Below are 22,912 nucleotides of genomic sequence, written 5' to 3'. Positions count from 1 at the left end.
TCAATATGATGGTCTTCTGGCCTTTTTGGGGGAAGCTGATAAGGAAGATCTCCCAAAAAACAATCTTTATACTTTTCCAAGAGCTGAAGTTGCTCTTGGTTTTCAGCATTCATATTATCTTTTACATCAGTGACATAAAGCAGACAACATTGAACACAATCCTTAATTGCTCTAGAGACTTGCATATGGCTTACCATAGGTATGGTGTCTCCAGAAACTCCAGCTTGGATTTCGTACTTCTTGCCTTTGTTGGTGAGTTCTACCTTCTTTTTCTGAGAGAAAATGGTTGAATCTACTCTATGATTCCAGGGCATGCCAAGAATCACATCGCAACCATCAAGGTCTCCGATACAGAAGGTATCTTCGTCACTGTAGCCTTGAATTTGAAACTTGAGCTTGCCAATGTAGGGTATCACAGTCTTCACTGTGTCACCTTCATCAGCATTTAAAGCTTGGCGAACTTCTGACGGAGTGTCCATCTCTTCGTTCTTTAATCCAAGCTCTTTAGCTAATTGCAAGGAAATGATATTTTCATTCGCCCCAAGATCTATCAAGAATAGTGCTTGCTTACCTTGCAACTGTCCCCAAGCTTTTAATAATTTGCGCGTCTCTGGAGTGTGAGTTGTGTTTGCAACTACATCACTGATAGCATTGATTTTCACTGGCGACTTAGGCTTGTTGTCAGAAACCTTGCTTTGTCCCTTGTTTGGACATTGCTTCGCTATGTGGCCTGTTTGTCCACATTTAAAGCACTTCCCTTCTTTCATGAAGCGTTGCTTTTCTTCTTCGGAAAATTGCTTTGCTTGTGGGTATAGATTGGAGCGAAATTGAGGAGCATTAGGAGGTGCATAGGGCTTCATCTTCTTTTGATTTGATGGTGGCTGCTTTTGCCACTGTTTTTGTCCTTCATTTGGGGCTGAATACTCCTCATCATCAGCTACTCTCTTCTTATCATTCTTTTGGAATGATTTGTTGCCATTGTGCTCCATTTCCCATGTCTCAGCATGGTTAATGAGTTCCCTGAGACTAGAACAATGATAATGATTAAGAGCAGTATGAAGTTTAAAATGCAAACCTCCTTGAAACTTCCTAAGCTTTTCCGAACTACTGATCTTCTTGAAATGTTGGACCTTCAAAAGTAGCTTCCAAAATCTCTTGGTATAGTCACCAAGTGACTCATTTTTCCTTTGCCAAAGCCGATCCCATTCCATTTTTACATCTCTTTTGAAATGAACAGGAAGAAATTGGCTTTGTATCAGGTGAACAAAGGACCGCAATGATTTTGGGGCAGCATGATCATATTCCAACCCCGTCCACCAAGTATGGGCTAAGTCGGTTAAATGTAAAGCTGCAAACTTAATCTTTTCTTTTTCTTTATACTTGTCACGACCATACAAAATTTGAAATTGACGAATAAACTTCAGAAGAAGATCAGGATTTCGGGAACCATCATACATACTGAACTTGATCTTCTTTTCAAGTTGAGATAGTGACTTAGTCTTCTTCTTCTTCTTATGCCTTCGTCCATGCTCGGATATTGAGGTTGAAGATGATGAAGTGCTTGATGGGGATGAAGATGGAGACGAGGGTGAAGAATGTCGACGCCTTTGACGATGATGAGGTCTTCCACAAGAAGGGTGTGACTCTTCATTACTAGAAGAGGATCCATCAGAATAGGCGCCAGATGACTTTGAAGAAGAGGATGAGCTTCGACGCGATCTCTTTCTTGAAGTAGAATGGGACTGCCTCTTAGAAGTAGTTGGACTTCTTGATCGGCTCCTTTCATTGGTATGGCTTTGTTTCCTTGAAGTAGATGGGCTTCTTTCCTTGAATTCTTTGGGATTCTCAACTTTTTCTAGTTTGAGAAGTTGCTCACGAATTTGCTGATTCTCCTTTGAATGGCTTGAAGGATAGCACTCGATTGATCCATTGAGTCTAAAGAAAAAAAAATATGCTCAAGCACTCAATGCAAGGGCTGAAAACAAACAAACTTATAGTTGTAAGCACTACCAGTGTTGGGGGTGAGGACCGAGCCAAAGCTCTGATACCACTGTAAACGCCCCGAACAACGTAGTATGCTTAACAATTATGATATTCGCTTGTTTTCGAGATTTAATATAAAAGAGAATGAACACGTAAAGCTAAAAATGAAAATTACTCACAAAATTACAGCCATGAAAATGTAAAAGTAATGGAGACAAGATTGAGGGTTGAAGATGGGCAACCCCCCCCCCCCCCTCCCCCGAAGGAATGTATTTCTGCTCACCCCAAGTCCCTTAGGGAAGAGCTCAGTTACAATCAACCTGAGAGTGAGAAGAAGTAATTCTCACTCTCACAAGATCATGCAAAGATGTACAAACACACATGCATTATCTATTATGCAATGATAAGAACTGATTTCTTTACAGTATGAGAGAAGAAAAAGGGAAATTCAGCCTTTCTCCATCGTGGATCAGGAGTACATGGATAGGGCTTGCTTCTTGTAGCTAAAATGGAAGAAAGAGCTCAAGAAGGAGGTGCTGTAATGAATTTACAGGCTTGCTGTCTTGTAAAACAGTAGTGATAGAAGAGGGAATATGGAGGAATTTGATAATGCAGAAGTGGGGGATGATGATGGGGATGGATGGGGCCAGTTTCTGGCTATCTGTGGGTGCTGTTCATGATTTTACAGCAAAGAAAATGATGTTGAATGAAGAAAAACGAGCTCTTATTTATAGGAGAGGGGAGAGCTAGTACAAAAGGGGAAAGTGGAGTAGCACAAGACAAGTGTCCAGCCACATGTCATGAGATGTGACAAGTGGTGGGACACTTGGAAACTTGTGTGACAAGTGTCTTGACACTTGTCTCTTCTCTATGGCCTTCCTTTTTGGGTTGAATACTGTCAAGAATAGAAACAACCAAATTTAGTAAGCACAGTCAGAGTACAGAACTTACTATTTTTAGAATGACATCCCTATTTTTTAGGACTAGCATTTTTAGGCTAATTCGAGGCTCCTAAAATTTAGGGACCTCCTAAAATTTAGGGATCTCCTAAAATTTAGGGACCCCCCAATATGGGTGTCATATGAAAGCTTTTTCCGTGTACATCGCAAAAACGGTATCAGAATCTTCATGTGACTTTCCTATGCAAAGAAATGTGCATTTCAAGCTTTCAGCCCACACATGCACATTATACAAGCATTTCATGATCATGCCATCTTGTTGATTGTAACTGTCTGTTCTGGTGGATCTAGCCCACACTTCAAGGCATCAATCCTTTCTGTGTGCGAGTCTAACCCTGATATGCGTGAGTTCTAGTCACAGGCGCCCAATCGGGTCATATAGGTGGAAGTGTGAACTATCTTTTCTCTAACCCACCGTGTGGTTCCACCATAACCTGTGACCACTCATCAGTGGCCAGCTCCAATGCACTTTTCTTTATATCTAATTAGTGCAAAGGAAATAAATTTAATAAATCATTATATAGACAAATTAATGAAAAAGGATACAAATTCTGTTTCTATAGAGTTGTGACATACACACACACACACACTCTCTCTCTCTCTCTCTCTCTCTCTCTCTCTCTCTCTCTCTCTCTCTCTCTCTCTCTCTCTCTCTCTCTCTCTCTCTCTCTCTCTCTCTCTCTCTCTCTCTCTCTCTCTTTCTCATGCAAAGCAGTGCATTCTCTCACTACCTTTACTGTACCTTACTATGGATCCCTCCGATTCCCTCGGGCCACACGCCCACTTTCCCGCATTAACTACGGGAAATCATCTTCTAACGGATCTGTACCATTCTCCCACATGGGTTAAAGAGCCCGCATACATGCATTAAAGAACCGTTTTTAAGTTTTGACAATGTTGTGGAATAGACATAGAGAGATAGTGATAGCGCGACACACAGAGAGATATAGCGCGCCGTTTGCGTTCCCAGGAATCACTTCGAAATCGACAGTGCCCAAGGTGAGAGAGCGAGTGTGCGACAAAAACACAAACAGAGATAGATAGATAGATAGATAGAGAGAGAGAGAGAGAGAGAGAGAGCACCACACACGAACACACAGAGACAGAGAGAAAGAGAGAGCCCAGCAGATAAACTCACTGCAAGGGAGCGAGAAGGAGCGACAGAGAGGACCTTAGCTTAGACGGGTACGCAACCAAGTAGATATTCTTGAAACAAACCATTTTCTTCTGTTTCAATTCGCTTTGACATGTAGCAGCATGTCATGGACCTTCAAAATCCACTATGCGAGCTAAAAAGAATCATTTTCCAAGCATTCAAAAAGTTTTGCCCTTTGACGTGCAATCGCATCTCCACGGCCTGCAAAAGGCACTATGCACGTCAAAGGGCACTTGTTTACTGAGCTTAGAATACGTGTAGCCCTTTGACGCATAGGTGCTTGTAAAAGGCCTTCATAAGGTACTATGCACATCAAAGGACCCTCATTTGGTTAGGTTAGAGTAAGGATTTCCCTTTCACAAGCAGAGGCTCATAAGGCATTAGGCGGGTGCAAAAGCACCCAGTTACTTAGCAGAAAAAATGTTTCGCCCTTTGATGTGCAGACGGTCTCATTGGGCTCTTGGATGATGCTATGCATGTCAAAGCGCTCTTTAATTTGTTATCAGTAAATAAGCTCCCTTTTTTGACGTATATATCCACGCCATTTTGCATGTCTAAATGGCAAGAACGAAGTCAACGGCAAGGAAAGAGAGATCTGGCCCGCGCATCGCAGCTAAAGCTGGAGCAGAGAAGGCATCCGGCAGAAAAGGAAAACCCGTGCATATACTGAAACAAAATAGGTACAAAAGGGTTAGTCAGAAATCTAACATCCTCAGGGAGTGTAGAGCAACCCAAAAATCTACTGAGTTGTGCATATTGAAGCTCCCTTTCCAAAGGGTTAAACGAGAGGTTTGTGAGAACTAGGGAATGCAAGTTCGTTGGAAGAGGACTGTCTTGCTTTATCTCCACGAAGCTGCAGAGGACTTCATTATTGAGATTTTCCATGACCTAGCTCTTCTCGTTGCACACTCTAGGAGGACAATCATGCTGAAGGACCTCGATACGTTGAAGATGCTGTGGTGGAGATACGACCACCTCTTGCACCTAGGCGACTTCGTGAATGCCAAAATGAGGGACATACACTATCCTTGAAAACATGTTTAGCTTCCTAGAAGGTATCGAGCTTGATTCCTCCAAGATTGCAAAGTGAAATATCTCTTTTTCCATTTTTGGCCTTGAAGGCTATGGTAGCAAGATCTTAGCATGGCTATCCATTTGCTTACTTTGTGTTATTCTTGGTTTTCATAAGTCAATCAATGCTCATTAAGATTGACTATATGTGTTAAACGTTTTTTTATGGTGGAAGCCCATTAATACCCACCATAGACCACATGTCAATGCCACGTAAATTGCTATCCTCAAGCCTTAGAATACTACCCCAAGCATTAGTTCATAGGAAGAGAGAACAAAAGATAAACATGAGTAACACTAGGAAACATGGCTTTAGTGAAGTAGCATGTAGGCTTCACATGCGCTAGAAATGGAAAATGCTCCAAAAGAATTTACATGTGTACTTCACACTAAAATGTTCTTTACTTATTTAAGGTCAAGTCTTTCTTTTGCATTTTGATTATTCCACGTGACCACAACATGATGTTATCTAGCCTACTTGAATTCCATTTTTATTTGGTGAAAAGTATGGTTTTAAAGTTTCGAGAGCCTCAAAATTACGAAAAGATTGATTTGAGTTTGTGAATTTCCTTTAAAACTCTAAACACATGCATGTCCATGCATGCACACACAAGCCTAGATGTGCACACCTTTAATAATTCTTACATTGTGCGTTTGTGTCGAATTCAATACATGATTTGAATTATGTTTATGATATAGATATAGTTATAATGTTTATGCATGTTAATTTTAGACACACATGTACACACAATATGAGGGGTGGGGGGTTAAGTAGATAGGTAACCATCATCAATTTGCAAGTGCCCTAATGACCTGCACTTGCAGGGATCCTAGTGCTGAGTGCGAGTAACCCATTACATTATGGGGAGAGAGAGAGCTTTCGATTGGGCATTTGGTATACCTCGAGGGCATGTAATGCATTCATATTTGATTCAGCTGCGAAGCATCCAGGTAGCTCAACGGGTGGAGATCGTCCGTTCTGCTTGAATTCAGCCTCCTTCATTAAGTATCTTTCTACAGTTAGCTAGTAGCGCCTTACTGGTTTTTAACACTCTTTTAGCTTTCTTTTGTGGGCTAGAAGGCTCTTTGTACATATCACAGTCCTTTAACTCAATACTCTTCATATGAGAGAGAGAGAGAGAGAGAGAGAGAGAGGGGTCCTTGATGGGATTAATGAAATCAGAGCCTCTGTCGCTTCCAACCTTTTCTAGACACCCAATTGAATATGTTTTCATACAAAAACTTGGTCCTGGATTACTGAAATACGAGCCTCTATCATTTACATCTCTATTGGATATCCAACTTTTGTGATTATGGCTTCCGTGCAGAAACCTGGGTCATGGTTCTATGTATCTTTCTTTTGTGTCTCCCGCCCCCAGAGTAGCATGTTCTGTAAGTATATTGGTGTACAGGGATAGAGTCCATAGAATGTGACCCCAAGTTCTCAAAGACATTCATTCTACATTCCTTTGATTGGGCATCATGGTGTACAGGGATAGAGTCCATAGAATGTGACCCCTAGTATATTGGTGTACAGGGATAGAGTCCATAGAATGTGACCCCTAGTTCTCAAAGACACTCATTCCACATTCCTTTGATTGGGCATCATGGTGGAATGCTTTTAGTACCTGGTTTCTGCCAAATTGATTGAGAAGTTCACAATTTTCCTGCCCATTAGCTACTGTTGAAGCCACTAATAATCAAAAAATATTTAGGGCAGACAAAAGCAGCCAATGAGTCCCTATTTAAGTGTTAACGCGATGTTCTTGTAGTTGAGGCCCAAACACCAAAAACAAGAAACCAAAAGACTACAAGAATAGCCCAGTACCGAGCAGGTCCATATTTGATCCTTGGCAAGATACCCTGCACAAGGTGCAAAGCAACATTACTTCACAACTGATCAGGTTACTAAGATTCATGAAACTGTGAATAAGCGTAGAAGACTTCTTACGAAGCGGAGAAAGGCCACAATGGAAAAAGCACAAAGTCCTCCAAGCAAAATATTGAGACCTTTCCTTGCAACTCCCTGCATTGCAACAATGTCAATCATTTGATGAAATCTACACGCCTTTCATGCGGATTGAAACAGCAGCTCTAAAAACTAATACATAAGGGTAGTTCAAACTCCAGCCAAGAAAACATCTAGACAAAATACCTAAACACATGCATAGGTACTCATTTGGAGTGGTTGAAATGAATCTCTACTTATGTCAGGTACTATATTTACAATATGAGTTGATGTTGGACAATTAGATTTGTGCTGCAAACAATCAAATAATCCGGCTTTAAGTAGTCAGTTTCTATATGTTTAAGATATTGGACTTTATGGCTTTCACCCCTTTGTTCACCTTTGTAACTAAATCAGTAAGTACTTAAGTAAAGCTGAGGTTTACTCTTTGGCTACATATATATTACCAAGCCTGTCAATCACAAAACATGAACCTTGGAGATGGTATGGCTTCAAGTAGGCAGCAGGTTATAAGCACATGAAGGTGAAGGCAGAGAATCTTGGATTCACTGTGACTTAGTATATATATTACTCTTTGGCTACATATATATTACCAAGCCTGTCAATCACAAAACATGAACCTTGGAGATGGTATGGCTTCAAGTAGGCAGCAGGTTATAAGCACATGAAGGTGAAGGCAGAGAATCTTGGATTCACTGTGACTTAGTATATATATTACTCTTTGGCTACATATATATTACCAAGCCTGTCAATCACAAAACATGAACCTTGGAGATGGTATGGCTTCAAGTAGGCAGCAGGTTATAAGCACATGAAGGTGAAGGCAGAGAATCTTGGATTCACAGTGAAGGTGAATAAGCACATGAAGGTGAAGGCAGAGAATCTTGGATTCACAGTGACTTAGTATATATATTACTCTTTGGCTACATATATATTACCAAGCCTGTCAATCACAAAACATGAACCTTGGAGATGGTATGGCTTCAAGTAGGCAGCAGGTTATAAGCACATGAAGGTGAAGGCAGAGAATCTTGGATTCACAGTGAAGGTGAAGAACAGCTTGTCAATATAAGCTTGAAGCACCTAACCTTTCTGATCGAGTGCAATGGCTTATCGATTTGATGGGTTAGCTTGAGAAGGTTGGTAAGACCATCAAAACTGATGATTATATTAACCCAACGACACATTGAGCTAAAAATACATTAGCTTCATTAAAATAGCCCCAAAACATGATTAAATAATGCATTAGACCTTTATATTTTCAAAAATGCATTCCTAGAGAGTGTATGTGTCCCATAAGCACAAACCTTATCAGGCAAACCCAAACTTTCTATAAGTAGGCATGCTGCCTTCCATCCAGCCACTCTCATTTTTGCAGCTTGCAAGTGTTAGAGCTTTGATGTGCACACCCCGTTCACGGAGGATATCTCAGCCTGAGCTGTCCACCATTGTCATCTACCGTCAGGCACCTGCTTCTCAGCCCTCTATCACAGAATTCGACTGTTTCCAGCCTTCTCTTCACTGCTGGCCATCAAGGCAGCTGCTATCTACACCAGATTCTTGTGTTTGCTCTGCTGCACGTCACCCCAAAAGCTGCATTTCAGCCTGATCAGCTGTCGCCTACAGCTGCCGACATCCCATAGGGCTGTGTTTTCATCATCTTGCTGCCATCTGACCTTTCTTGCTACGTGGAGATGCATTTTGCTGATTCTGGTCATCACCAGCTGCCATATCCTCATCTCCCTACTGCGTTTGAAGTTTTCAGCCTGTCTATTGCTTGTCTATCACTAATCCAACATCCTACTGCTGCCTTTGTTGCTGCCAAACACATTTGGCGTTTTGGGATTTGTCGACGTATGACACACTATCTAGTTCATACTCTCTACCCCGGTCCTTGAGACATGAGGGTTCGGGGGTTACCATTCTTCCTGCATAGTGTGTTTGCTGCATTGAGCATTGTATTCTATTCAATATTCATTTTTTATCTTTCACTGTATTCATTGTCTTTGAGTTACCCTAACCCTAACTATGTTTCTTTATCAATTTGTGTGTTTGTCGTACAATTGTGTTGTGTTTTCTATGGTAGAGCATTTCTTTACATGGTACCAAAGCTAGGTACTCACTAAAGAAACCTAGGTCCTTGATTGAAAAGCTCGTCTTAGAAGCAAGAACTACAAAAGGGAAAATGGCATCAAACACTTCACACCTGCTTAGTCTCCAAAGGAGCCTATGTTGAGGACTGAGCAAGAGTGGCATCCATGCTAACTCCATAAGATTCCGACACGACCAGAGATCCTTCTAACTACATTTGAGATATACGTCATTATTCTATTACAGATGAGAACTTGCAACTAATTATGACTCACAGAAGCTTAGAAGACAAGCCCTTCGACAAAAGCTACTTGAAGAAGGTATAATTGATTCTTTCTCATCAAATGTTGTGCATAAATCTAATGATGTTTATGGGAGCTTCTCACTCGACCGCCAAGACCCATAAACCGCTTATTGTTTCAAGCATTTCAAGCCAAGTGCAATGGCTACCTCTCACATAGCTATACACGCTCTCACACCTACGAGTGTAGTGAGCTTACCTACTCGATTGAGTTGCCTCCTCCCTCAAGCACTCCAGTAGCTCCACGATCCAAGGTGCAAGCTCAAGCAAGCTCGATCCTCAAGCTCCAAGCTCCATGCTCCATTGCCGCAAGCGAGACAAGAAAAAAAGAAAAGAATAGAAAAAGAAGAGAGGAGAACATGGAAAGCTTCTCTACTACGGTCCCTCACACTCACACACTCATTTCTTCACACTCCCTCTCTCAAGCACAAGCTCAAGCAAGCAAGAACAAGAAGAAAAAGAAGAGGAGAGCTAGTTTTGGCCACACACAAGAATGAGCTTCTTCATTCACTTTTTTCCTTTTATACAAAACCCTAATCCCTTTTGGGCACCCATCCCTTTTTTACATGCCCGGCCATTTTAGCCTAGGTTCTCCTTTCCTATTCCCTTTCTATTTGCATTATGCCTTCACCCATGCCCGCATCTACATTTACAAATTGCATAGGAGAAAGCCTAGCGCTCTTTAACAAAGACTTAGAATGTGCTTTTATATTTAAAATATGCATTTCCTCTTTTACGCTTGCCCTGAACTTTTAAGGTTGCTCTTGCACTTTTGGCTTTTTTTCCTCCTATTTCTTTAGTTGGGTCACCTTTTCCGCTTTGCCCTACATCTTTTTAATTTTCTTTTTTGTAAAGTGGGAAATAGGAAGGGCTAGGAGATTAGGCACAGAGCCGGCCGACTGAGGCCACCAGACACATCTAACTTGAGAACCCCTAGATGCAGTGTTTGTGACACTCTGATATTACATGGGAAAGCTTGTTATTCCTTTATTTTTACTTTGTGTGGGTCTTTGCTTTGTTTTCTCTTTTCTTTTTCTTTTTCTTTTTCTTTTTCTTTCCCTTTTTTTTAAAAGATATGTTGGGACGGAGCACACTAAACATCATGGTGATGCTTTTCAATAGCTACATTTTGAGGGGGCCTAAGAGATTTGCTAAGAAATGCATGGCTTTGTATATAGCCCTTTGCTCTTCTAACCGTACTTGTAGCCACAAAAGGGGACTTGGTTTCCTGCTCTCGTTCTTTCTCTTATTGATCTGATTCAAAACCAAGCCCTTCTTCCCGGACCAGCTCCAGTGGCTCCTGTTGAGATGGCTGCATTTGTTGTTTTGGCGCCCCAAGCTCTAGAACAAAGAGTTCCCGTGTGGTTAAGCTAGTTGAGTTAGGTGAGCACGTTGCTTCTCTATTCCCAAGCCGGTGCTGGGCTTGGGTGCCGTGGCATGGAGTCCATGTTCCAGCGCCCTCCTTATTAGCTCTACTTTTCTTTTTAGTTGTTCCAATGTCTCTTCTCCTCTCAGTTGCGTGGTATTCAATGCTGTGCTCAAGAATACACGTTATTGCTCCACCATTCCTATCTTGGCAGGCGCAGCTGTGCTTTCCGCCAAGAGGCGTTCATTCTCAGAATGGAACAATATATAGGCTAAAACTTTGATTTTGTTTTTGCTAGAGCAATCTCCTCCTCCTATTCCCTTGGTCTTTTTTTTTTAAATCCTCCTCTTCTTGTGTTTTCCTACGCTCTTCTACTAGTCTCTTAGATTCTTCCTCCACCCTTTACAACTCTCTATTCTCCTTGGAAGTGGATCGAGTTCTTCTTATGGGGATTTTGAGAGTAATCTTTTCCTCCCCCCTTGCCTCAACAATTTTGAGCCTTGTTACTCACTGATTGTCCTCTCGCTCTTGTTGTTGAGATGGTTGGTCATTCTCCTTTTCATTAGTAACTCTCTCCATGTTGTCCTGTTGTTCCTTGTGGACTTCGTCTTTCCCCTGTTCTCCTATTGAAAGTGAGATGGTTGGGCTTACTAGGATGAAAGAGCGATGCTCCTCTCAAATTGATGGCAGCTTCAAGGTCTCCTCTACTACTTCTCTTTCCGCCTCCCCCAGAGCTTCCTGAATGATGGCAATTAACACTCCTCCAAAGCCTACAGTCGAAGCCTTGGAGGCAGATTGTTTCCTCTCGGACTCCGTTGTTGTAGCCGGAGACTCACCTTCTGCCACCCTTAGTGTTGTGGCTAGTACATTTGCCGATGCATGTATTGTTTTCCAAACGTAGGCGTTCCAATTTACCTCGTCCAAGATGTTGGTTGCAAAACTCTCCAACAATGGTAAGCCTATTTTGTTCATGAGAGTGTTATATCTTTGGCTTGAGAAAAGAGTGTGCATTATTTTAGCCTGCAATCAAATAGTGGGGTCCGGAATATCAGCTAGGCTGACTTCGTCATTAGTATAAACTTCTTTTTGTACATCCCCGACATCACGTATACATCCCTTTTTCGCCTCTTCTTCAGCTTCTCTGCTAATCCTAGTGCCTTCTCCTCAATTTTCTAGATTAAGGGCAACTTCCACCTTTCTAGAGGTTTCACCTCACCTAATGGTCACCGTGCCAATGTTTCCTCTTATGTCAAAAGTTCTTAGGAATTCTATTCATCTACCGTGGTCAATTTTCTAGCCAACTTTCTCCATGTATCTATGGAGATTGCAATGGTCGACTATTTGTCTCACCGCGCCTTCCTTGTTCACCAGCTCTCTCAAATTGTTGATGCTGCAGTACTTTAGCTGATTGTAGACTTGCGTTTTAGTGGCCAATTGGTACTTATTATGCTCTTCCTCTGAGAACGGGAGTTGGTCTGCCATCTAAGTTCCTATTATGGCACAACAACTTACAATTAGCTCCTTTGAGAGTACTTTTTGTAAAAAAAAGAAAAAGTTTAAGATCGAACACTATAGAATGGTGCAATGTTTCAATAAGGAATGGAAACTTTTTATACTTCAAGCAATCCACACATTCCAAGCACGAATTTCATAAAAGATTTTCTTCAAGTGCAAGTTTCCTTTATTCGTCCTTTTTTACTTTTGAAATTCGGTTTGAAGTTTTGAAGTTCAAGTCATGTTTTCTTTTCCACCTTACCCCTCCCCCCTGGGAATGATGAAAATCCTTCCGAGTGATGAGGATGAACGAAAGCAGAGAGAGCATGCACATCAATCGAGGTGCTGAACAGTGCTGAAATATGAGAGAGTGTGAGAGTGAGTCAACGGATAGGTGTGTACTAGTGTGGTACACACAAAGAATAAAATAATGTATTTATACTTAGGGTACGGTACACTTATGCCCGGTAGGGTGAGTTCACGTGTGTGAAGTAATATATACACTAGAGATACACGGGAGAGTGTAAAATGCCTTTACACCCAACAACCTCCCACTTAAAGGTCCTAAGCAAACCTTTAACCGATTCCCACAAGTCTAATACAACGCTCATGTTGAGCCTTTGCAAGACTTTTAGTGAGAACATCTGCAGGGTTATCCTATGATTTGATCTTAGTCAAGGTGACTAGACCATTATCCAGAATCTATCTGATAAAATGATACTAAATATCAATATGTTTGGTACGTGCATGAAACATGGCATTCTTAGTCGGGCGTACAGGGCTTTGGCTATCACATCCAAGTACAGGTATTTTGGTGGGCAGCCCAAAATCCTTGACCAAACGACCAAGCCAAGCTGCTTCTCTTTTGAAGCTTCAGTGGGCTGAAATATATTCAAGCTCAGTGGTAGAGAGTGCTACTATCTTTTGCAATCTAGAGCACCAAGAAACTACCCCACAAGTCAAGGTAAAGATGTACCCGCTAGTAGACTTGTGATTATCCAAGTTACTTGCCATGTCTACATCACAATACCCCTGCCGATCTAACGTACCCTTGCCATAGCAAATACATTTTCTTTGTGTGCCCTTAAGGTAATGTAAGATACATTTCACTGCTTCCCAATGTGCTTTGCTAGGATTTGACATAAACCTGCTTACAACTCCCACTGCATAAGCAATGTCAAGTCTAGTGGCAACCATAGCATATATGAGTGAACCACAAGCTGAAGCATAAGAAACACCCTTCATAAAGCTGGCTGCCTTATCATCTTTTGGACAATCTACCTTGCTAAGCTTAAGATAAGGTGGAAAAGGTACACCAAGAGGCTTAGCATCAGCCATAGAACGATCAAGTACTTTGCTGATGTACTTTTCTTGTGAGAAAAATAAGAGCTATTGATCTCTATCTCGTGTCACACACATGCCCAAAATATGCTCAGCTACACCCAAATCCTTCATGGAAAAGGCTGAATTCAACTGTCTTTTCGATGCATTAATCTGGCTTTTACGCTTACCAGCAATAAGCATATCATCCACGCACAAGTATAATAAGGCTTCCATCATCAGCCTTTTTAATATATAAACAATGATCTGCACTACTCCTTTTAAATCCATGTGAGAGCATGAAGGCATCAAACTTTTTATACCATTGTCTAGGAGCCTGTTTCAAATCATACAAGCTTCTCTTAAGCTTACATACCAAATTCTCCTTTCCTTATATAGCAAAGCCTTCAGGTTATTTCATGTACAACTCTTCTTCCAGATCATCATGCAAGAATGCAGTTCTAACATCCATCTGATCAAGTTCAAGATCCATAGATGCTACAATGGCAAATAACACTCGAAGAGTGGTCATTTTGATAACACGAGAAAACACTTCTTGAAAATCAATACCCTCCTTTTGTATATAGCCCTTAGCCACAAGTCTGGCTTTGTATCTGGATATACCATCCAGAAATTTGATTTTGTAGATCCATTTGTTAGGAATGGCTTTCCTATCCTTAGGCAATGCAAAACCTCACTTAACATGTGGCTTGATTTTTAACCACATGGTTAAGTAAATGTTGCACATGTGCGGTGTAATTGGGGTTAGAGTAAATCTACAAGCCCGTGACCCGAGAAAATCACAGGATGTCAACGGAAAAAGTTGCTATAAGTTATGTTGCACATGTACTTGGTAGTATCTAGTGCCAGTTATTGACTTAGGTCATTCATTTAGCGATAAGTGTCAGTTGGTGACACTAGAGAAGTGGCATTTAATGGTACATAATGTTAATCTGATGGTCAAAAATGATGCAAAGATACTCGGGAATGGAAGTTGCCTAGCCAATTTAATTATTGGCCAGTCATATTATTTTTCAACACACCAAAATAATTATTAGATTAATTTTCAGTATTTAAAGACTACAATTTAATATTTAATTATGGATAATGCTGGAAAAACAATTTGGAAAGGCTGTCACTTGTCAAAAATGCCCATGCAATACTAAAAAACGTCTTTAGAGGCTAGAGACTGGAATTTTTAGTGTATTCAGCCTGCAAGAGAGAGGGAGGAGATGCTGTTGGTCTGATTTGCAGCCGCTAGAGGACCTTCTGAGATAGCCAGGGGCAGGAGAAGACCAATCAACAGTAGGTGACAGCATCTACGGGCTGTTGAGACAAGGCAGCAGCAGTAAATGACTGATTGTCTTTAGTTCTTTGCATCTACAAACTGTTGAGATAGGATAGCAGTAGTAAATGACAGATTTTCTTCAATTCTTCGCGAAGAAAGTCTGAATTTTCTCTCTCCTTGGCATTCTCTCTCATCTCCCAGCCTTTCTACAACCTTGCTCCGAAGATTACAGCATTGAGATCACCAAAGGCTGAGAAATTTCAAATTTCTCTACTATAAACTCTAATCTACAGCAAAAATTAGGGTTTAACAGCAATCTCGAGAAGCGTGCAAAAAATTGGAAGCTCCAAGAGTTTGATTTAACAAGGCTGAAGCTATTTTTAGCCTATTCAAGTGGAGGGACCAACAAATAATTGAATTTGGGGCATTTTCCATCTCCATCAAAGCAGGTGAAGGCCAATTGATTGCCCAAATCAAATCAGATTGAAGACTTGCTGGTCATTTTGAACAACAAGGGAAGTTGGAATAGCGAAAGAGATTGGGAGCATCCCATTGTACATCAACTTCTTCTTCAATTAAGTTAAATAAATATTGAAAGGGGTACCAATTTTGGGGCCAACAAGATGTCCAATGTCCAAGATTATATGGTAAAGTGTACTTTTCAATTTTGTGAATTTGTTGATTGCTGTAATTAGTGCTTAATTAGGTTATTTACCACCCTATCCGAGGAGGAAGGCTGGTTACAATTAACATATTCTGTTGTCTTTATTTCAGCATTGTTGTAATTACAATTTTCATCATTGTCTTGGATAGCAGACATTGTACTTTGGCAATCTATTGCTTGCAATTGATAGACAGCTCTATACTCTGATATTCGCTCCTATTTTGCCCTTGTTTTGGTTGAGTTTTGTGGGCTGATTTGCAATCATTTGCAGTAGCCTGTTTTCTTGGATTTTACATTGATATACTATCATTATGGCTAATTATTTGAATAATAATACTATTTTTAATATTTAAAAGCTTGATGGCACAAATTTTACCTATTGGAAGATGCAAATATGGTAAGTACTGGTTCCAAAGAAATAGGTTAAGCCTTTAAAAACCAAGAGTGTAAAGCCCGAAGGCATTGATCAAGATATTTGGTATAAGTTAGATGATGTTACATTTATGGTGTAATACTTTGGGGAACAGGTGCGAGAGAAGACCGTACAGGAGCCTTGGGCACCCGAATGGGGTCAAGGGGAGCCTAGGAAGTGAGTGAGTGCTAAAATAGTATAACTCACCTTAAGGAGACGGCAGACGAGAGAGACACAAGGAGTGAGAAGTCTAGCCAGCACTTCCTAGACGTGGTTAGGAGGAGAAACAAAGAAGAGTCTCTCGTGCTTTATGACAGAATTGAGAGGGGGCACTTATGAGAAGTCTCCCGCATCTATTACAGACGGGCATCAAAAGTAACCCGCACTTAATACTAGTATCAGAGCCAGGTCACGTCAGTCGTCGTCTTCTTGGAAAGAGCAGTCGGGCCACGTCCTACTGAAAGGATTTCGCCCCTGTCGGGTCCCACCTTCAACCGCACAAACTACGCTTCGAATGTAGTTTCCATCACATCGAAATGTGATTGAGTTCCACCTCAGCTGCTTCAATCACGCTTCGTTTGTAGTCCTCGTCCCGCGATCACGGTGGGACGATGCAAGTCAGGTGAAATCCCGTTCAAAGTTACAACAATGGTCACCATTTGTTCATACGTGACCTGGCGGGGGGGTGTTTAATCCCATCCTTATCCTGCGTTTCTATCCGACAGATCTTATTCCCATGCGACCTGCTCAAATTGGAGGAAAGTCGCACTGTTCCTCACGTCTTTTGCTATCACTAAGCTGTAAAGGCCATCGACATCTGCCCTATTACTGTAATCAAGGAAGTACCTCATCTTGTACGCAAATTTCTTATATTTGCTTTCTAAGTCCAATGTATTAATGGAGGGGAAAGAGAAAGAGGGGGTAACCGAAGGCTCTAGTTCCGGGGACCATCCTATGGTGGATCCCCATGAAACGGAAACTCAAGAAGAACAATGGGAAGAATTTTTTGCTACACGAGAACAATTGATGATCTAACTGCTCGTGTGCAAGCACAAGGGGTTCAAATGGAGTCGCTAACTCGAGCACTCACAGAAATAAAATCTCAATTAGCCTTATTACTAGAAAGGAATAAAGGTAAGGTAGAAACCTCAAACATTCCATCTTCATCAAAAGATCTAGATGTGACTATGCGAGACTTTAGGGAACCCCACCAAAAGCTGAGGGATAACCCAGTGTCAAAAGATATGAAACCCCCTCAGTTTCATGGGGAGGAAAAGTATAGAAATAAAGATACTATCTTTAATTTCCTCCAAAAATGGGAAGATTTGCATAAATTAAAGAATACTCCACCACATCTTCAGACGCTCGAGGCTAGTTTAACCTTGGGGCCAAAGGCATATAAATGGTGGAGAACTTTAAAGGAGGTAAATAAAATACCTGAAACTTAGGCTCAATTTGAATCAGTCTTTTTGAAAGAATTCCTTCTTGAAAATGAAATGGAAAGAAATTGGGAAGATTGGGATTTTGTCAGACAAAAGGGAAGACCTTTGCTGACATATCTCGAGGAATATCGTGAGATAATCCTCAAATTGGAGGTAATAGATGAATTTCAAAAGACGAGGATTTATAAGGGGACTAGATAAGGCCTGTAAAAAGGAAGTGAAAAGGAGTTCATCTAAGACGCTTGAAGAGGCAATTAAATTTGCATTAATCAATGAAGATAACACACGTCCAGGTGCACTCACTAGTCTCACTGATACAGATCCCAAGTCTAAGGAATTTAAAGCCTCAAAATTTGTAGGCAAATTTAAAAGGAAAATGCCATTTTCTAAGGGTAAGAAACAACCCTTTGAAAAGAAACAATATGCAAGGCCGAAGTTAAGTCAAGATGACCTTGATAAGACTAAAAAAGAAAGGTTGTGTTTCAATCGTCTATCCACTAACCTTGCTGCCTGGAATTGCCCTCAAAGGAAAAAGGGGAAAGATAAAGGAAAGGATAAGGACAAGGGCAAGGGAAAAGAGAAACAAATCCATGTAGTGCAGACCTTGGAATTAAAGGGGCATGAAAAGTATAAATCTTTAGAGGTCTTGCACAAGGATATACAACACAGGTGTTGTATGTCAACTTCTATTTGGCAACCTACCTTCGGGCCACATGATTTAGTTAGAGTGCATGGATTGATACGGCTGGAAAGAGGGTTAGAGTCATGATTGATGACTCTGCCACCCACAACTTCATAAATTATGCACTTGTCAAAAAATTGAAACTTCCCCAACAAAAGAGTGAGCATCAATATGTTGTTCGTATGATGCAAGGTCAGGATAATAAAATATGGGATACAATGGTATCCAATGGTATCCAATTTGGAAATCCAGATCCAAGGATATAAAGATAAGCTTGATTTCCAAATTATGAATATGGAAAGAGCCGATATTACTTTAGGGAGGAAGTGGCTATGGGGATTAGAACCATCCTTAAAGCGTAGTTATCATCATAATACACTGGAATTTGAAAGGGATAGTAAGACTTTTGTGATTCAAGGTGAACATGAAGTATCTGATAGCCCTTTGATGTGTTCCATTGAAGTTCAAAAGCTGATAAAGAAGGAAGCTTGTAAGATATATATGTTATGGTCCCTTCCTGTATAGGACACTTTTACTTTTTGTAATATAAAGCAACAATTTTCTTATGTTTGTGAGTTGAATGTAAGTAATGAATTAAGTGGTTTGTTAGATGAATTTAAAGATGTGTTTCCTTCTGATTTACCAAGCGGCCTTTCACCAGATAGGGGTGATGTTAATCACCCAATTGACATAGATAGGGATACACACCCTATTTCTAAACCACTTTATAAGCTAAGTGAAACACAGCACCAAGAAGTCGAAAGACAAATTAAGAATTAGCTTGATAAAGGGTTTATACAACCCAGCAATTCACCTTGGGCTTCGCCAATTTTATTGGTAAAGAAAAAAGATGGTTCTATGCGACTTTGTGTTGATTATAGAGCACTTAATAAAATAACGGTGAAGAATAAATTTCCTATGCCCAAAAAGAAAGATCTTTTTGATCAATTACAAGGGGCAAAATTCTTCACAAAGATTGACTTAAGATCAGGCTATCACCAAGTAAGAATTAAGATACAGGATGTTCCTAAGATAGCATTTCGTACTAGATATGGGCATTATGATTTTTTGGTGATGCCTTTTGGCCTCACTAATGCACCAGCTACTTTTATGAAGTTGATGAATAGTGTGTTACGGCCCTATCTAGGACACTTTGTAGTAGTCTTCTTGGATGATATCTTGATCTTTAGTAAATCAAGAGAAGAACATTTGGAACACTTACGATTAGTATTCCAATTGTTAAGAACACATTCCCTTTATGCGAAGAAAACTAAATGTGAATTCTTCACACAAGAGGTCAAATATTTGGGGCATATTATCTCAAAAGAGGGAATCAAGATGGATCCAGAAAAAGTAAGAGCAATTATTGAATGGCCATCTCCAAGAAACCTAGAAGAGCTGCAGATCTTTCTAGGTTTATTTGGATTTTATCGTAGATTCATTTGAGATTATGCCAAGATAGTTATTCCAATGACGAACCAACTTAAAGAGAAAGGGAAGAGCTTTAATTGGGGAACATACCAAAATGAAAGTTTTCAAAAACTTAAGGTAGCTACTGCTACAGCTCCAGTACTATTAATTGTGGATCCCAATAAACCAGTCGTGGTTGAAGCTGATGCCAGTGATAGGGCAGTAGGTGCGGTCTTATTACAAGAAGGTCGACCGGTTGCTTTTGAAAGCAAGAAATTAGACCATGCAAAACGGAATTATTCTGTTTATGAGAGGGAGTTGTATACAATAGTGCATGCAATGAAGAAATGGATGCACTATCTGTATGGTGCCAAACTTTTGATCTTGTCAGATCATGAAAGCATTAAGTGGCTTAATGACCAACCGAATCTACAAGGGCATAAAGCCGGATGGGCTGAGCTCCTCCAAGAGTTCGACTATGAGATAAGGTATAGAAAGGGAAAGTACAATATAGTGGCTGATGCACTCAGCAGAATGCCCATCATAAATGAATTGAGTTTTACTCAGCTCACTTCCGATTTACTTGAATCCTTAAAAGGGAAATGCCAAGTTGATCCGGCGGCATATTCCAACATATGGGAAGCCATAGAAAATGGGGATCCAAATGGAAGGGCCTCCATTGAAGAAGGAATATCTGAGAATGTTCAACAAGAAAATGGAGCATCAAGTGTTGCTTAAATGGGATTCAAGTGAAAGAATTTTACCATTGATAATGGTTATTTACTCTACAAGGGTAGGGTATGTGTCCCGAAAGATGAAGAAATAAGGCACCAGATACTCTTTGAGTATCATGATACCCCTAGTGCGGGACATCCAGGAGTTAACAAGACTTATAGTCTTATTAAAAGGCAGTTTTATTGGCCTAGAATGAATAAGGACGTCCTTGACTATGTGGTCAAATGTAATAAATGCCAAGTTAATAAAGCTGAAAGATTGAAAATGGGAGGACTTCTCCACCCATTAGAGATTCCTTCGAGAAAATGGAAGAGTATCTCCATGGACTTTATTGTCGTGTTACCCAGAACACAGAGGGGGCACAACTTTGTGTGGGTGATTGTGGATAGGTTAACCAAAATGGCTAGGTTTATTCGAACTTCAACTGATGTTAGAACACCAGAATTGGCTAGATTGTTCATAGAGAACATCTACCGATTGTATGGCCTTCCAGCAAAAAAGTTTCTCATCGAGATAGAAAATTTGATAGTCAATTTTGGCGTATTGTATTTAGGAAGTTGAATACTAAACTTAGCATGAGTACGGCGGAGCACATGCAAACTGATGGGCAAACTAAAAGGGTTAACCAAATCCTTGAAGATATGCTCAGAGCATATGTAAGTAAAAGGCAAACTAATTGGGAAGAGTATCTACCGATAGCAGAGTTTGCATATAATAGTGCCAAGCACTCTTCCACTGGATATAGTCCATTTATGCTAATGTATGGGTTTCAGCCCAGAGCTTCTCATGCAGTAGGACTGCATAAGGAAAAGGTTCAGGCAGCCAAGGACTTTTTGGAGGATATGAATAATATATTAAAATTTGCTCAAGAAAATATTAAGAAAGCTCAAAATCGAGCTAGAGCTTATACAGATCCTTATCGAAGAGACATCTCCTTTGAGGAAGGAGAATTGGTTTATCTTAAGGTGCCTAACAAACTAAAACCATGAAAACGGGACGATGTCCAAAGCTTTCACCTAGGTATTGTGGTCCTTTCACAATAAAAGGCTTACAAGCTCCAACTACCTGTTGGTAGTAAAACACATCCAGTTTTTCATGTAAGTAAGCTAAGAAAGAAGCTGGGTGATATAGATAATCTAATATTAAATGATAACATTGAGGAGCTATTAGATGACCAATCTAATCCACATGAACCAGAAAGAATTTTAAATGTTCGTAACAGACGAACAAGGAATACTATTTATCAAGAATATCTAGTCAAATGGAAAGATTGTTCAGAAGAAAGCTCAACATGGGAGCGAGTAAGTACTTTAAGAAAAAGGTTTCCCAATTTACAGTTGGACCTTCCAAGTATCGTTTTCGAGGATAAAACCGATTCTTAAGAGGGAGGAAATGTTACATTTATGGTGTAATACTTTGGGAAACAAGTGTGAGAGAAGACCGTCCGGGAGCCTTGGGCACCCGAATGGGGTCAAGGGGAGCCTAGGAAGTGAGTGAGTGCTAAAATAGTATAACTCACCTTAAGGAGACCGCTAGTGAGAGAGACACGAGGAGTGAGAAGTCTAGCCAGCACTTTCTAGACGTGGCTGGAAGGAGAAACAGAGAAGAGTCTCTCGTGCTTTATGACAAAACTGAGAGGGGGCACTTATGAGAAGTCTCCCGCATCTACTACGGACGAGCATCAAAAGTAACCCGCACTTAATAGATGAGCTATGTAAATCCACTCTTATATTGTCATTGTTAAATTATGTTTATTTCAATGTTGTGACACTTAAGGATAATGCTTAACAACTATGGAAAAATATATGCAATCTTTATGACAACCAAAGTCCTGCTTCATAGATGTATTGGTTGAAACAACTCATAGATCTTCACACGAAGAAAGGGACTAGTGTGTCCACCCATTTAAACAAATTTCATTCTATCTTCAATCAATTGACTTCACAGGGCATTGAGTTCAAGTATAATCTCCCTCTCTTATTCTTGCTTGTGATACTTCTAAAGTCATGAGATACTTTCTATACTGCTATGTGTGCTAATATACCTAAGGATAATTTGAAACTCCAAGATGTTGAGAGGGTGCGTTACTCGCAAAGGAGATAAGTAGAAAGAATATGGATGCAATCAGTACTTTTCATGCATTGACCATGAGAGGCAAACATGATAGTAAGACCAATAACGACCGCCATGGTAGAGACTCACAAAGGTCTTAGTATTGCGGGCAATCTCACAGTAAGTCCCGTGGTCATAAGGTCTCTCTTAGATGTCATTATTGTGGAAAGCAGGGTCATATTCGACCGCAGTACAATGATAAACACAAAGAGAAAGGCAAGAGCAAAGTGCAGGAAAAGTCCAATGATCGCAACATTATTCCTAGTAAGTCTAGCATAAAAATTGAGAAGATAAATATCCACTTTTTCTCAATGTTGACTGCTTGATTCGGGGGCTTCTTTCCATGTTACCCTGCATAGGGATTGATTTCATTCCTATTCTGTGGGACTAGAAAATGACTTAACATTGGTGATATTAGACTGCAATTTACTTGAAGTAGCAGTTTTTTTTATACGAT

General features: G+C 40.4%; 2 protein-coding genes across 5 annotated transcripts in view; one reads left to right on the top strand and one right to left on the bottom strand.

The window, feature by feature from the left end:
• Positions 1-5,972: 5,972 nt before the first annotated feature.
• The window catches only part of LOC148041487 (uncharacterized), a 28,947-nt gene continuing 12,007 nt past the window's right edge, over positions 5,973-22,912 (top strand). Inside the window, exon 1 of one of the 3 annotated variants that reach the window (XM_087680112.1) lies at positions 5,973-6,120. The gene's annotated coding sequence lies outside the window, so the exon portion shown is untranslated. Of the gene's footprint in view, positions 6,176-22,912 lie in introns of all 3 variants that reach the window. The other 2 variants (XM_087680104.1, XM_087680096.1) reach the window with 2 other exon arrangements.
• Positions 6,143-22,912, bottom strand: part of LOC148041486 (uncharacterized) — a 33,023-nt gene continuing 16,253 nt past the window's right edge. For both annotated transcript variants that reach the window (XM_087680076.1, XM_087680086.1), the window contains exons 3-4: positions 7,121-7,195; positions 6,143-7,032 (exon numbers count right to left, since the gene is read on the bottom strand). In XM_087680076.1, coding sequence (XP_087536202.1) covers positions 6,922-7,032; positions 7,121-7,195 — 186 coding nt within the window. In that variant the 3' untranslated portion in view covers positions 6,143-6,921. The remainder of the gene's footprint in view (positions 7,033-7,120; positions 7,196-22,912) is intronic.

Source organism: Lygodium microphyllum, chromosome 1 (assembly GCF_053477565.2).
Source record: "Lygodium microphyllum isolate KBCC chromosome 1, Lygodium_microphyllum_v1.1.10, whole genome shotgun sequence".
Taxonomy (NCBI): Eukaryota; Viridiplantae; Streptophyta; class Polypodiopsida; order Schizaeales; family Lygodiaceae; genus Lygodium; species Lygodium microphyllum.
Note: the sequence above shows the minus strand (reverse complement) of the source record. Positions and strands in the feature narration are given on the sequence as shown.